Below are 14,114 nucleotides of genomic sequence, written 5' to 3'. Positions count from 1 at the left end.
CCAGGTTAATGTGACGAATGGTAGATCCGTGCGGCTTTGGAGGCGCAGATTGGGACTGCAGTATTTTAAAGGATCCTTCTGTTGTATCAGTCAGACGCGCAGATTCATACTGCTCTACTCCCGTCCCCTTTGAACACAAGGCAAATGCAGACTCTGTGTCATTGAATGTAAAGCGCTTCTGGGCCTGCAGGATATGCTGAGAATATTGTGAGTATTCTCTTGCTGGTCATGCCTCACGTCTCTCACTGGTCACCGGTTTCCGCTTCGTTGAGTGAAGTCATTCGGTCCGCCATGCAACAGTGCTAATGTACCAGCTTGTGGATAGTCAAAAAGATAGCAGGGTGATGGTGTTGGGGGTGGTAGGTAACACATTGGACAAAGGGTGTCCTCAACATAGGGCCAGTCTTTTTTACCCCACAACTCCACCGATGCACCGTGTCAACACATATCTGTGCCATCGTTTGAATCAGTACATCGGTAGCTGGTACCTGGTACTTGAAAATGCCTATAAAAGCCCACACACGATAGGCTTATCTTCTCTGATGGAATGTTCAATGTCTGGGTGCAAAACGTGAACCACTCACCTTCTCCTGTCCCCTAAGTACATCCTACAGTATCATCACTCTTCTCCCTTTCCCCTCTCTTCACGTTTCATCCCGTCTCATTAATATAAAATCTGTAGCATGATAATCTCCTGTTGGAGCTCTTTCAATGCATACTTTAGGACTCCTGGGTTGCTCAATTCACTAACCTTTTGTTATCATGTCCAAAGCCACCAGACACAAAGTATAAGATTGTAGGGAACTTTTTCCCTGGTTCAAAAACAAGTGAACATGCATACGGGATATCAACCCATATTGTTGATTGCAGTGTATCCGAACGTGATATCCCCTAATTCATATCTGAAGAAGTGGTGGAGTAATGGAGAGCAGAAGGTGAAGACCGGCGGTCATCTCGAATTTGGTCACAGGTGTGCCCTACAGTAAATGTGATGGTGTTTTCCCAGATACCAGCATCTACTTGCCTACTATCACCACTCTTCTTCGGATGATGAAGCGTCCTCTTCTGGCCTTGTGCGTTCCCCTAGGGCATCGGCAAGCGAGCGGACCTTCAAAGCATCTATCAAGACTCCTGTTACATCTTCAAATCTCAATTTCTCGTAATCTTCTTTCAGTTGAAGAGTTAATCTTGCGGCCAGAGGCCATCTTTCTGCTTCAAAAGCACGGACCAGTGTCACACCTGTGATGCCTCTCCACGAGCGTGTTTCCCGTGTGTGATCATCTCCTGACATATGTCTCACACGCAGGCATAAAGCTTCTACTGAGGCTACCAACCCCAACATGGCACTCACCTTCACAGCCCCACCTTCTTCGTCAATAGCCCGTAAACGATTCAACTCCTCTGAAGAGAAAGAGGACCCCCTTGTGGGATCCTTCATCACCTCTCCAGCCAAGTCGCGGAAAATTCTACCTGACTTGAGAAGGAGTGTCTTGAGATCCTCTGACGTAAGCCGCACAGAGTTGTTCGAAGAAGTGTCACTGTCGTAAGAAAAGTCGCTGTCATCAGAACTCTGACGAAAATCACCGTGTTGACCATATACATTGTGGAGTGTGTGGTGCATTGGACTGCAGGAACTGTCCACCTCTGACCTGCTTGTTGAGACTGCTGTCTGCAGGTTGCTCACCTTTCCAACTGTGAGTAGCAGTTGCGCAGCCTCAACCCACTGTCTTTTCATGGCCAGCTCCCAATACCTGTCTCTTGTGGTAAGGAAGGGTACCCCAGAACTTCTCTTTGTCATCTGGCCCGTATTGTCAATGCAAAATCCCACCTCATCAACATGGTCCATTTTCTCCTTTGCTGTTCTGATTGCTTGACCCGCTTGATAGCCTGTGTAAGTCTTGAGGAGTAAAAGCTCAGATTCTGTGAGCTGTCCCTCCCGTGAGGGCATCTTCAGGACCTCTTGGCACGCCAACTCCATGAGAGCGTCGATGTCCAACGGCATGGTGTTTGCGTCCCCCTCATGTGGAATGGGCCTTGCCCCAAATACTCCCCCTAACTCGTCGTCCCAGTCCACGTCGTCCCCGTCCAAGCCGTACCAATCCACGTCGTCCCAATCCGCAGGGTCCGAGTGCTCACTGCTCACAGAACTCATGAGTGTGATGTCGAGGTGATTGCTACCTTGCTGGTGGCTACACTTGGGTTTGAAAGAAGAAGGAGCGCTTCTCTTTCTGGAGGGGACTGCAGAAGAAGTATGCTAGGTATCGTGTACGGGGTGGAGAAGAGTAAAAGATGATTGCAATTGGAGGTCTGGTGTTATGGAGCCGATCAGGAGCTAATAAACGTAGGTTTTGAGCTTGAGATCTGAAGACAATATAGAGTGGAAACAGAGGGGATAAGTTATAAGCTCACTGTCTGAGTTGAAGTGTGGGAAGATTCTCTCCTCACCTTTGTCCGTCTAACACTGCTTCTATGGTCAATATTTCAAGAAATCCACATCAACATTCATATTTCCCCATTCATGCCATCTCAAAAGGGTCGAAACCATATGAATCACGGATTGCATGCTCGGCGCAGTGACACTGACTCGGGCCCTCATTGGATGGCATGTCAGGGAGGAGAGATCCAAGGGGCGCCGCACGGACTCATCTGAACGCGACTACACACTCAGATCTCAGACCGATGGCGTCACTTATCGAAGTCTCAGGATCACCACCTCATATAACCTTCGAATCGAAATCTTTCATCTAGTACTCCTCTTTAGCTGCATTGATTTGTCCTCTCAACTTCACTATCCTTCCTGCAGCCCTGATGTATTTGAGCTAGGTAGATACCCTTCTGCCAATTTTTCATGACAAACTCAGAACTCAGCTCATGGTGATGTACATACTCAAGGAGCGGTAACAGGGATACAAAGCTCAATATTACATGCATAGACCAATCTGGAGTTCCTGCACTATATGTTGGTTTCTTCAGCTGAACTGAGATATGCTACACTTCATGTATGTGAGGCTAGATTTGTTCATAGTACAAGCACTCACATGATGATAACTCAATAACTAGCAGATAAGCGGGTTTGAGGAAGGTCACAACAGTAGCATCTACAATACCATATTCACTCAACTCCTGGAGCCATCACTACCGCTATGCTTTGATTGGTCAACACTCCCCTCTCTCACACCTTCACATACACATATCAGTCACAAGGTCTTCCAAGCTTCCCAACCATATTGCCCAGATCTGATAGACACTTTTGATTCACCTTGAGGCCCCAGACATCTATCATGTCATACCCCGCATCCGTCCATCGTCCTTGGGCTGCAGCTCGACTCAATGCGTCCGTGATGAGTTTGTCTCCTTTGCTCCCAGTAGGCTCAGTGGACATCACATCATATGCCTTGTCGATAAGCGCCTGACGAAAATCTGCAAGATAGAAACAGCGATCCATATATTGGATTGCTTCTGGTTCACCATTGCTTAATTTCCGGAGAAGCTTCACATGTTCGGGGGAATAGTGAGCGTCAGGATCTGCCAATGCATGCTTGGCTACACGACTGAAGAGCGCAGCCGAACTGTATTTTGGAGGCCCAAAACTCTCTTTTCGGAATTGCAGATTAGTGACATCAGGGTAGAAGCTCTTCTTGGCAGTAGAATTTGGGCCGCAACTCATGATGTCATGAAGTATGGGGTCATCCATATAATCTGTAGACCTGTTATTGACAACATCTGCTGTTCCATTTACTTGAGTACCTTCCTCTGGAAATATGGCAGGTGGACTTTTCCTGGATGACAAAAGATCAGCTGTATTACTGAGCTTATCATGAGAGCTTCCTGTGAGCTCTGGCAGTTCTGCTGGCCCCATTGTCCGGCCACAACCAGGATTGTTCTCCTGTGACAGTGGTGCAACTTGCTTAGAGTCAACGGAGAAGTGGGGGAAGTGACTGTCGCTCACCTCACAGTGCAACCCCTCCTCATCCTTCCCACCTTCGGCTAGTTCCTCCAATATTCTCTGCAACCAGTCAAGGTCAGAATCCTCCTCTGAGTCACAGTCGGAGATAAAGCCATCATCTGAGTCACTGCTTGTGCCGGAGTTGTCATCTGAATTGGTTCCTTCATCAGTATCCCTCTGAAAGGTCCTCTTGGGGTCCAGAGATGGCAGAGGGACTGACTGTCGTGCAGAAATGGGAACTACAGAGGGCACAGTCTTCACTTGACGGTCCGAGATTTCGGTCAAAATGCCATCGGTACGCTGTTGGCCAGGAACGCTACCCTTCCTAGTCCCCCATGCGGTACTTTGAGCCGTCATCTCTTCTCTGTGGTCTAGAAAGTCTACTATTGTGGTACCAAAGGTGGATAGATCGATTTATGATGTATAAGGACGGTATAGATAGAGCTGGTTGGATAGGATAAAGAGTTGTTGTAGAGTAGGGCAAGGAGCAGATCATGAGTTTTGAGTGTGGGAAAGTATGATACTACCTTTGTTTCATTTCACACTCCCCCAGCAGCTACAAAAAGTCCACCTCATGCTCCCCTCCTACCCTCTGAAACGCTGGCCACAGGTTTCCTCTCTCCTTCTCATATTGGATTCCGGGGAAGGATGTTGTCTCTCCACGGAGATTTAGGTTATCAAATATGTCTTGTCCCATTAACCCTTGTCTCATCACAAGAAGTGAAGAAGTGAGTTTCACCACAGTGAGAATCAGCCTTGACTCTGGTGGCCCTTTTCAACAGTTCATTGTAGTGAAACATGTCACAAGTATGTCATTGATTAATCAGCATACAACATATTCAGTTTATGTATACAGAGACCGGGAGAAACTGTCATGACCGGAAAGTGAGTCATTTGTCATGCATTGTCGAGCTTCGTGTAACTAGCCCAAAACAAGCGCTCCGTGTGATACCGCACACGACTCGTAAGCTTCTTAGATAGATGACTCATCTACTTATTCATTCATTGCTAGGCAAATGATTCAGCAGGATAGGTTTTAGATAGATAAATAGGTAGATAGAATGATAGAATGCATACTCTTTCTCTTCAATTGACTCTCTGCATTGGAGACGTTTTCGGTACTGATCGATTGCGTCTTACACTCCGCTCGAGAGTTGTCGATCTCGGCATAAGTACTGGCAGTGACGGGAACATGAGACTCACATACATGCACTACTGTAACATTCTTACATGTAGCAACCCATGTGGCAAGCAGCAATCAAAGATAAGCTATCACCCAAACCGTGTCCACAACTACTTTCCTGGACACTGACATCTCTCTGGCTGCAGCCAATTGATCACCCACGCCTCAAAACTTCCCCCACCTCCTAAGTCTTTGGATAGTCTTAGATAGACCGTTCATTGCTCCAGTCAACTTTGTTGTTTGTGTTCTCCTTCTCCCCATGTCATTAGCCGTTTCCTCTGATATCAACAGCACACCTCCCGCCCCACCCCAATCCTGGGCTTTGCATGCCGCAATGAAATCATCCACCAGCGGCATCCCCTCCGAACTGTCAAAAGAAGGAGATCTATCGGAGCCGTGATCTAAATATTCAAATCGATTCAAGACTGTTTGAAGAGCTGCTGTGAAAGCCAGCTTGTCTGACATGTGCTGTGCGTATTTGTCATCTGGGCTGGCGCACAGCAGGAAAGTGCCCTCCTCTCTGATAGAATACAGCGGGTTTTGGAAAGTCATGGGACCCTTGTGTCTTGACGATTTCCTTTGAAACCTACTGAAATCGGTTGCCCGCTTCAGACACTCCTGAGCGGTTTGTCTGATAAGAGGTATGAGATCAGGGTCTTCATCTCCATCCGATTGTACTTGTTCATCCGTATGGCTATATGGTGAGTTCTTATGAGCAAATTTTGAGAACTCTTCTGATGATATTGATGAAGTGCTGTCTGATGGATCTGATGAAGTCCTAGGGTGAACAGTCAGTCTAGATGCAGGTTCTCTGTACTCTACAGGTGAACTGTTCTTTCTGCTGTAACTCAGCCCTCCTGTTCTGGTTGCTGTCCTGCTTTCCTTCCTAGCCTTTGAGCTCTGTCTGTCCCAATCATGTTCCGTCCTGTCAGGGTGAAAAGCCTCTGCCCCCTGCCCCAAAGTCTGCAGAGCTTCAAGTGCAGTCCGAACCTTATCTCCTTTACGGAAATCTATGCACTTAATTGATCGAAGAGCCACCAGGATAGAAGCTGCCACCTCCCAGTTCTGGTTCATCACTGCGTTTTCCAACTCTGTGAGCACATCATCGCTGTTCACCAGCTTCTCAGCTCCAAGCATCAGCAACAGCTGGTCTTGCAGAGTCTTTGCAGCTTGTCCTATTTCCAAGCAGCGCTTAGAAAGCTTGACAGTTTCAGAAGCTCGTGAGTCAAGGAATGACTGAAAGTAATCCTTTTGTTCAGGCTCAAGTTCGAGGGCGGAGAAAATGGGGTCCGGATCCCTCAAGACGTTTCTGCTTACGTCTTGGCAGAGCTTTCCAAAGGGAGTGTTGATCATTGATTCATCCTCTGCCATCCATCCAGCTCCTAGATTGTAGGGGGCCTGGGTATCTTCATCACTGACACTTGATGTGTACGTCAAGGGCGTCCTTTTGGAACTTCCTCCTCCAAAACCAGAAAGCTCATCATTAATGTCCGCCAGTGAGATTGGTACTCCTGCGCCAATTTCCTCGACATCACCACAAGATGAATCATAATCAGAGTCTGATGAAGAATCTCCGTCCCACTCGCCCTCCAATTGTCTAAGTATTCTATTGATTTCACTTGCTGAGAGCTCTGTCTCTACATCTCCCAGTGGTGAACCGTGAGGGGAGCCTTTCCTTATGTGGTCTTCCCTGCCCGCATCTGTGGTCATTTTGGCTGTGCGTGACTTTGTTTGAGGAGGTGTGGCTGAGAAAGTTGTTTTTCTTATGGGTTGGAGCTGTTGATGAGTGGTCAAAGTACGAGGAAGCTATAAGATTGATGGTCAAAAATGGCGTAGATGATAGTCGGGAGAGAGAGGGTAGTTTACGAAAGTTGATAGAGAGCGTGGGAAAGATTGTATCCACCTTTCTTTCCCATTCACACTGCCTCTATCATTCTGATAAATCCACATCATTACCCTTCTTTTGTCCTTCATAGCTGATGAGGAAGTGCTCCATGTCCTCGAATAGTAGATTAGTATCCAGAGGTCACGACCAGGCAAGTCAATAATGTGAGAGGGGTGAAACCCAGCATGATCCATTTTGTCCTGACTTTCGTGTCAGGGCGTGCAATCAGTAGCTTCGACGGTCTACCGATAATTACAGTACTTCATATTTGTTTCCAGGACCACCATTGAAAAAGTACCAGTTAAAATTGAGGGATATATTTATGCATAAGAAGGCGAGCAAACAAAGGCAAAAGTTACAACGAGTGTAGCTTACTTATCCCACTGCCAATAGTACTATTAAGAAAACAGTCTGAGACTTTCAGCTCTGGAGTTGCACGCTTGGAAACACCCCTTCTAGACCTATCCAGAGAATCATGCACCTCGGGGGGTGACCGGACTTGGCCGCAGCTTTCTCAACAGTGACTCCGTGGAGCAAGACTTGCCAATACCAATTTCTGGTGGATCTCAGCTCCTTACCCGGTTCCTTTTCTTTGACATTGATGGCAACTGGGCAATTCGTGAGTAATTATTCAGTCTCCACACTCCCCATGTTAAGGTCTTCTTAAATATCCTCTCGTCAAAGGCTGGAGGATTACCGGGAAGAGCTGAATGTATCTCGATCAATCCCTCTAGAAATTTTCCTACTCAGTTGTACATTTGAGATTGTGTATTGAAGCATTCCAATATGTCAAAAGCTTGAGATACAACATCCTCAGAGCAGGAACGTCCAAGCAGCCAATCAGCTCAGGAGTGGAACATCTCCCTCAAGATCCAATCAGTTCCGTGCAGCTCCGGGAGGGTCTCGCTCCGGCTGTGTCCTTAACAAACATTCAGATGATTGGTCTACCGCAGATATCCAATTACTGTCAAGCCTCTCCAATGTCTCCGACAAACTTCTCAGAGCAGGCTGCAACATTGTATTAGTCTGTACTCTACTGGCCTGCTCATCAATGTCGGTGATCGCCTCTGCTAGGTCGCTCCATCTCCTTCTGAGGAATAGTCTCCACAATTTCCTTTTCCCCCTTTCCCATACATCTGTTTCCCAATACTCAGCTGGTAGTGTGAGTATGTCATCACCCTCAAAAGAAGAGGAGGAAGACAAAGAGGTATCTATGTCCAATATTCCACCCTCGATTTGGTCCATTGCTCTCATGACTTTCTTATAGTCCTCGATAGATGTTAGCTGTTCTACTATAAACCTAGAAAAACTTTGACCCCCAACCGCGCAAGACACCAGTACCTGCTGCCCACGATGGTTGATTTTCCTTTTGAGATCTGGATCTTCAAGGGCTATCCTGCAGGCATATGTGATTGCATCTTCAAGGCAGTCGATTTGAGTTGGGTCCGTCAGTCTGGCTGAAGAATGTGTCCATCGTGAGGCAGAGTGAGAGGGAAGGTGGGTTCTTGTGGGACCAGGGGGACTTTGATTTCTCCTAGTTGGACCGCGGGGAGGTCGCGGATCTAGTCCAGTGTCCCTAGTTGCTTTTTTGCCCTGGAAAGTTGTCCCATTTCTGGGTGTTTGTCTCCTCCTATCAGCTGCTGAAACTTGGGCTCTATTCAGATCTCTTCCAGAAGTCTGCTGTGAGGCATTAGGAGTTTCCACTCCACGGCGTCTGGTCTGAGGAGTTGGAGCCGAAGCAGATGGTTGAGTCGACCTGATTGATGTGGGACCTCTGAACCGGTCCATTTCTCTCCTGGAGTCCCGGTGTGGCCCACCGGTTGTCCTGGCTGAACCAGTAGGGTCCGAACGAAAGGCGAGCAAATTGACTTCTGCCCCATCATGCAGGTTGACTGTTGTGAAAGCCGTGTCTGAATTGGATCCTGCACTTGAGGAATGTTGTTTCATTCTGGGAGTTTTTCTTGCTCTGGATGTACCTCTTCTGTCGGATTCATTAGCTATGCAACTGTTTCCACGCGATTTGACAGATTGGGACTTTGTCGGAACTTGGTGCTGAGTCCGGCTTACTCTATGGGCTGTGTCTTGAGTTCTTAGGGCCTCTCCTCCCCTCCCAGTAACACTGGATCGTTGATCTACTTGATGACTCTCATAACCTCTCCCCGACGTTCTTCTTCCAGAGTGCATTTGATGCGAATTCACGCCATCCAAGTGGATTTTATACATGAGTCGAGCTGTTTCTCTCCAATCTCTCCTTTGGACTGATTCTAGTAATATGGATTTTATGTTCACAGGTTTCCGTCCACCATCTCCTTTTGTCCATACACTGCACGCGTCATCTAAGCGTTTTTGGGCTGTTTCTAATTGCTTCCAAAGTTTACGAATTTCTCGGTCGTCATTTTCACTCAGGATAGATTGGAAGAATTTCCTTTTTTCAGAGTTGAGGGTCGAATTGTGATCGTGCAACATGTGTTGACTTGCAACTCGAAAGGCAGACGACGGACTCAGTCGTTTTTTATTCGTCTTTTGGGAGGCTGGAGTATGTTCCCTCTTGTCTAAACCGGGAGGTCGAGCGTAAACGTCACTGGCTTTTGTGTCACGGGTCCGAGTGGGACGTGGTTGATCTGAGGTGGAGGAGGAGTCACTTTTATCTGAGTCGCCTAAGTCTATGGTATACCTGTGGGGATTTGTCCCCATGCTTTTGTGGGTAAATATTTTGTCCTTTCGATCGGACAATGATGTGTGCCCATCAATTGATCGCCTTCTCTTGGGTGTACGGTTGTCTTCCTCAATTCCGTCAAATGCCAGTAATTCATCTTGATAATCCCTGAGGTCATCAGGGGCACTCTCCTCCTGGGTCACCAAACCCCCTTTATACACATTATACTGATCGCCATCGTCATTTGGATCAGACAAACACAGAGCGTCCAATAGATCCGAAAGAGACATATCATCCTCACCATACTGACTGTCTCCCACTCCGTCGTTATCACTTACCAAAGACGGCTTCTTCTTCTCCCAACGGTTCGGCGCTGTTTTACCAGTGGTGGGGTCCCTCGACATGACATTGGGGCCACGAGTTGTCATTTTGTCCGTGCGTAGCAGATTGGATGCAGCTTGTTCCGAGTGTACAGATGTGACAGTGTTCAAATCTTGTGTGATGCTTTCTTGGTATGAACGTGTTGTGTATGTTGAATGCAGAGGGATGAAATGAAGAAGAGAAGATAATAGTTGAGGGAGAGGGTAAATTTGTAGAGGTGAAAGTAGAGTGTGAGAAAGAATCCTCCACCTTTGTGTCCGTCTTCCATTCTTCTTCATTGCCTTTTCTCTCCTTTCAAACTTTTCTTCAAAGTTTGAAACTCAATCTATGCATTGCCCGTGGTCGGAGATTCATCTTTACGTCGTCGTCACCAGTCGTCGCCATGGACCAAAAGTGCCACATTGTCGAAACCGCCACTTTGCCACATTGCCACATGGCTCCCTCCCTTCGACATCCACCCTCTCTATTCATCACTTCTCATACATATTGACAACATGCCTATAGGACCTACCCTCCCACCTCACCTCGCTCGTCCTACGTCGGAGTCAGGAGATGAAGATGAAGATGATTATGGTCCAAGTCTACCTCCTCATCTTTTAGCTGCTCGGAACGCCCTTTCGAAAGAAAATGAAGATTCATATGGACCTACTTCCTATCCTTCCATTGGTCCTTCTCGATCATCATCATCATCTAAACCATCTATAGGGCCTATAGGACCATCTCGACCATCTCTTGATGTTGATTCTAATAACAATAATCGGAGACCTCAACAAAGAGAGCAGAGAAGGGAAACGGACGATGAAGACGACGACGATGAGATAGGTCCTAAACCTGATCACACACCTGGAGTGGAGAAAAGTGCAGTGGAAGAGTTTTTGGAAAGAGAAAAAAGAAGGAATGAAGCTTTGGAAGATGATGATAAACCTAAAAAACCAAAAAGGGAAGAATGGATGTTAGTTCCTCCAACATCTGGGGTTCTAGCTTCTGGTAAGTCAAATAATTTATCTTTTCTCTTGATCCTTCCCAATCAAATGTGAAGTGAAACTCGCAAACTTTTACAGGTATGACAAGTCGTGAATCATGAAAAAAGTGTCAGTATATCCGTTGGGACATCAAACACTGATCTATCACCGTCTCCTGAGTTCAGGGATGTGATAATTGACTTGGGACGGCAGAGGGGGAATTAATAGTGGGAAAAGGGAAAATCTGACCTTCAGTCGACCCACTTCGTAAACGTCCTACGACATTTAATAGATCTTCTAAAATCACAGAAGTGGATACAACATGGACTGAAACTCCTGCTGAACGGATACAGAGGGAACAAGATGAACTTGCTGGTGTTCAACGTAAACGGGATCCGGTACATGTTCCTGGTGGAGCAGGGGAAGATGTGAGGAAAAGAAGAAGAGATGAGGAAGTTGCAGAAGAGATTAAAAGACATAATGTGAGTTCATCTTATGTCCTCATACCATGTTGTATTCATTCTCATTTCCTCATTTGCCTAAATGGGAAAATCATGAACATGCATTAGTCCCATGTTGGATCTGCGTGGGAAGGCTTGAAGAGTGAAAGAGATCAAGGCTGAGAAGGATAGAAAGAAATACGAGGTCCATCTTTGATGGAACAACATTCCAAGAAACCAAAGAAAGAAGAAGAACATCCGGTCATTTGGGATAGAGAGAAGATGCTTGGAGTAGGAGGGAGGTTATTGAGTGAAAGTGAACGCGCACAGAAGATCAAGTGAGTGACCCATTAATCGGCTGATCATCTTCCATGCTTTCTTGAAACCTTGCTCGAATTTGATTCTTTGTGTGCATCAGGTTATGTGGTATCCGTCCCTCTTCTCTCCTTCCCTGATCTACCTTCGCGACCGTCCTTTTCTTCGTATGTCTTCGACCAGGGAGTCGGGTGGTGTCACTTCATATCAATACACCACACCCACTGAGTTATTGAGATATATATTGATCATCAGGGATGCAAAAGGGTTAAACGATCGATTCGGACATTCAAAACAAGGGGCCTTTTCCATATGACATGTTCTTGGTTTTGACCTTATTGAATTATTTCAAACGGCCAACCGTTGGTGTTTTGAACAACATTGTAAACATGACTTCATTCATCTCATACCCTTCTTGATATGAACATGTAGTCTACAACCCTAGTGTACTTAAACGTAACGTTGCACCACCACTGCATTCTGCAATTTCGCACTCTCTACCGTCTCATCTAAATCGGTCAATTCGCGATTCGGGAAAGTCGTTTGTAAAACGAATCGTCTATTATCCGATCGAGAACTGTTAACATCAGCCGAGTCAGTTTTTCTCGATGTTTACTTATTGAAAGAGCACTTACGCAATGACAAAACCCCTTAGATCTCCGACGGTACTTGTCAAATTCACTTTGACTACCAACCTAGTCCCATCTGCTAATCTCAACTGAACGTTTGTAGTAGGTTTACTTTCATCCACCGAAAATTTGGTAGGTATCGTTCCCGTTCCGATTCCAACTCCACTCGTACTTGAACTCGTGCTAGCTCCTGAGATACTTGAGGTAGTAAAACTACCTGGCATATGATTTTGACTTTCCAATATTCCTCCTCTAGGTCCCACACTGGATTCGACTTGAGGAACTGGACTTCCTAACCTATTCCCACCTCCTTCAAATGGTTTCATAGGTAGTTTAGGTGGCGGAACGTAATTTTCTCCAGTCTTCTGTTCAACCTCCAATTGTAAAGGTTGATTATATTTGACATTAAACAAAGATAATGGTGCTCGACCAGCTTGAATAGTCTCTAGAAGATCTCTTGCACCAGGATCATCATATCGATGAAGAGGACCATTTTCAATACTAAACCCATCTTTCCAAAATGTCAATCGACGAGTTTGAACTTCTCCTTCTCCTCTACCTTGTTGTGGTTGAATACCCACTACACCACTTGGTAAACCTCCAGAAGATGATGGAGGGGGAGGGATGGGACTGCCGGGAGGGATAGGATCATCTTCTGTTCCTAGGACGTTACCACGTCCTCCGAATGCTGTAGAAGGGATATCGTTGGATCTTGCAGCAACCGCAGAAGGGGTATTATCGGCCGCTTGACGAAGAATATCATCAACGATACGACGAGAGTTTGTACCTCTATCAGGGTTTTGAATGGCTAATCCACTAAAAAATCAGCTACGATGAATGTTGAGAGATGATTTCAATTCTGGTATTTCGGACTTACCTCTTTTCTCCACCTGCGTAAAGGGTTTCACCGGGTTTCGGAACTTCGTCGTCTTCCTATGGTCGTTAACTTCGATCATAGTAATGGAAAAATGTGGATGACATAGTCAATGAGTCTGGTACGATATTTACTCACATTCTGAGGAGCAGAACCTGGTCGCCTATCAAGTAAGTAAGGTCAGAGGGACAAGAAACGACTGACGGAGCAGTGAGTTCAGTGAGTGTACTCATTCGCCTAGGAGGCTCACCCCATCCAGGGGGCAATTCCGATTCCACCACTTCACCTCCCAATGTTCTGGCACCGGTAACGGCAGCGGGGGTAGGTAGAGGTGATTCGACCGCTTGAACGGGTGGCGTGTCAGACATTGGTGGTTCGTCTTCTACCTGAGCGGCAAAGTAATCTTCAATAGCACCCTGTGGAATCAATGTGGGACGTTTTCGACAAAAAGACAACCTCTGCCCCATGGAGAGGCAAAAATTCAGACCAACGCGGTAAAGGTTAGAGACAGATGAGGTCATGAAGTCATAAGAGAAGAAAGGGAGGGGAAGGACAGACTTACTTCCAACGTGGTACCTGCGGACAGAAAGTGCTTCGCGTCCTCAGGCTTGGCTTGGGTTATAGACACGAATTGATCGATATCTATTTTGTGAGATCCTCCGAATACATGCCCTCACGTAGAGACTCACCCTGCTGAGTAGGTTGAAGGCCGGGCATGACCCAAATCTAGCAAGCTTAAGAGAAGGAATGCGTTGGGAGATAGCCAACGAGAACGAGACGTCAGCGCCTGGTCTATAAAGATGTCACGTGACTTGGTGTTCAGCGGATATCGCCGCTCATGAC

The 14,114-nt window shown here is 46.5% G+C and overlaps 6 protein-coding genes across 6 annotated transcripts; 1 reads left to right on the top strand and 5 right to left on the bottom strand.

Moving 5' to 3' along the window:
- Nucleotides 1–1,030: 1,030 nt before the first annotated feature.
- Nucleotides 1,031–2,152, bottom strand: TREMEDRAFT_64824 (uncharacterized protein; the record flags this gene model as incomplete). The annotated part of the gene is made up of 2 exons (XM_007007042.1): nucleotides 1,031–1,498; nucleotides 1,685–2,152. 2 exons carry the CDS (start codon nucleotides 2,150–2,152, stop codon nucleotides 1,031–1,033), a joined length of 936 nt encoding a protein of 311 aa, XP_007007104.1.
- A 1,041-nt stretch (nucleotides 2,153–3,193) lies between these two features.
- Nucleotides 3,194–4,303, bottom strand: TREMEDRAFT_64823 (uncharacterized protein; the record flags this gene model as incomplete). The annotated part of the gene is made up of 2 exons (XM_007007041.1): nucleotides 3,194–3,907; nucleotides 3,950–4,303. 2 exons carry the CDS (start codon nucleotides 4,301–4,303, stop codon nucleotides 3,194–3,196), a joined length of 1,068 nt encoding a protein of 355 aa, XP_007007103.1.
- Nucleotides 4,304–4,982: 679 nt separating this feature from the next.
- Nucleotides 4,983–6,839, bottom strand: TREMEDRAFT_64822 (uncharacterized protein; the record flags this gene model as incomplete). Its single annotated transcript, XM_007007040.1, has 3 exons — nucleotides 4,983–5,161; nucleotides 5,260–5,319; nucleotides 5,426–6,839. 3 exons carry the CDS (start codon nucleotides 6,837–6,839, stop codon nucleotides 4,983–4,985), a joined length of 1,653 nt encoding a protein of 550 aa, XP_007007102.1.
- Nucleotides 6,840–7,890: 1,051 nt separating this feature from the next.
- TREMEDRAFT_64821 (uncharacterized protein) lies at nucleotides 7,891–10,098 on the bottom strand (the record flags this gene model as incomplete). The annotated part of the gene is made up of 1 exon (XM_007007039.1): nucleotides 7,891–10,098. The coding sequence occupies one exon, from the start codon at nucleotides 10,096–10,098 to the stop codon at nucleotides 7,891–7,893; it is 2,208 nt and encodes a 735-aa protein (XP_007007101.1).
- Nucleotides 10,099–10,545: 447 nt separating this feature from the next.
- TREMEDRAFT_34237 (uncharacterized protein) lies at nucleotides 10,546–12,084 on the top strand (the record flags this gene model as incomplete). The annotated part of the gene is made up of 5 exons (XM_007006927.1): nucleotides 10,546–10,788; nucleotides 10,834–11,038; nucleotides 11,269–11,495; nucleotides 11,646–11,791; nucleotides 12,024–12,084. 5 exons carry the CDS (start codon nucleotides 10,546–10,548, stop codon nucleotides 12,082–12,084), a joined length of 882 nt encoding a protein of 293 aa, XP_007006989.1.
- A 134-nt stretch (nucleotides 12,085–12,218) lies between these two features.
- On the bottom strand, nucleotides 12,219–14,011 carry TREMEDRAFT_74619 (uncharacterized protein; the record flags this gene model as incomplete). Its single annotated transcript, XM_007007156.1, has 7 exons — nucleotides 13,961–14,011; nucleotides 13,834–13,913; nucleotides 13,476–13,687; nucleotides 13,410–13,434; nucleotides 13,275–13,330; nucleotides 12,404–13,213; nucleotides 12,219–12,345 (listed from the first exon to the last, which is right to left on the bottom strand). The coding sequence occupies exons 1-7, from the start codon at nucleotides 13,986–13,988 to the stop codon at nucleotides 12,219–12,221; spliced, it is 1,338 nt and encodes a 445-aa protein (XP_007007218.1). The 5' UTR covers nucleotides 13,989–14,011.
- Between the last annotated feature and the right edge of the window lie 103 nt (nucleotides 14,012–14,114).

This window comes from Tremella mesenterica (assembly GCF_000271645.1).
Source record: "Tremella mesenterica DSM 1558 unplaced genomic scaffold TREMEscaffold_12, whole genome shotgun sequence".
NCBI lineage: Eukaryota > Fungi > Basidiomycota > Tremellomycetes > Tremellales > Tremellaceae > Tremella > Tremella mesenterica.
This window is presented reverse-complemented; position numbering and strand designations above follow the sequence as displayed.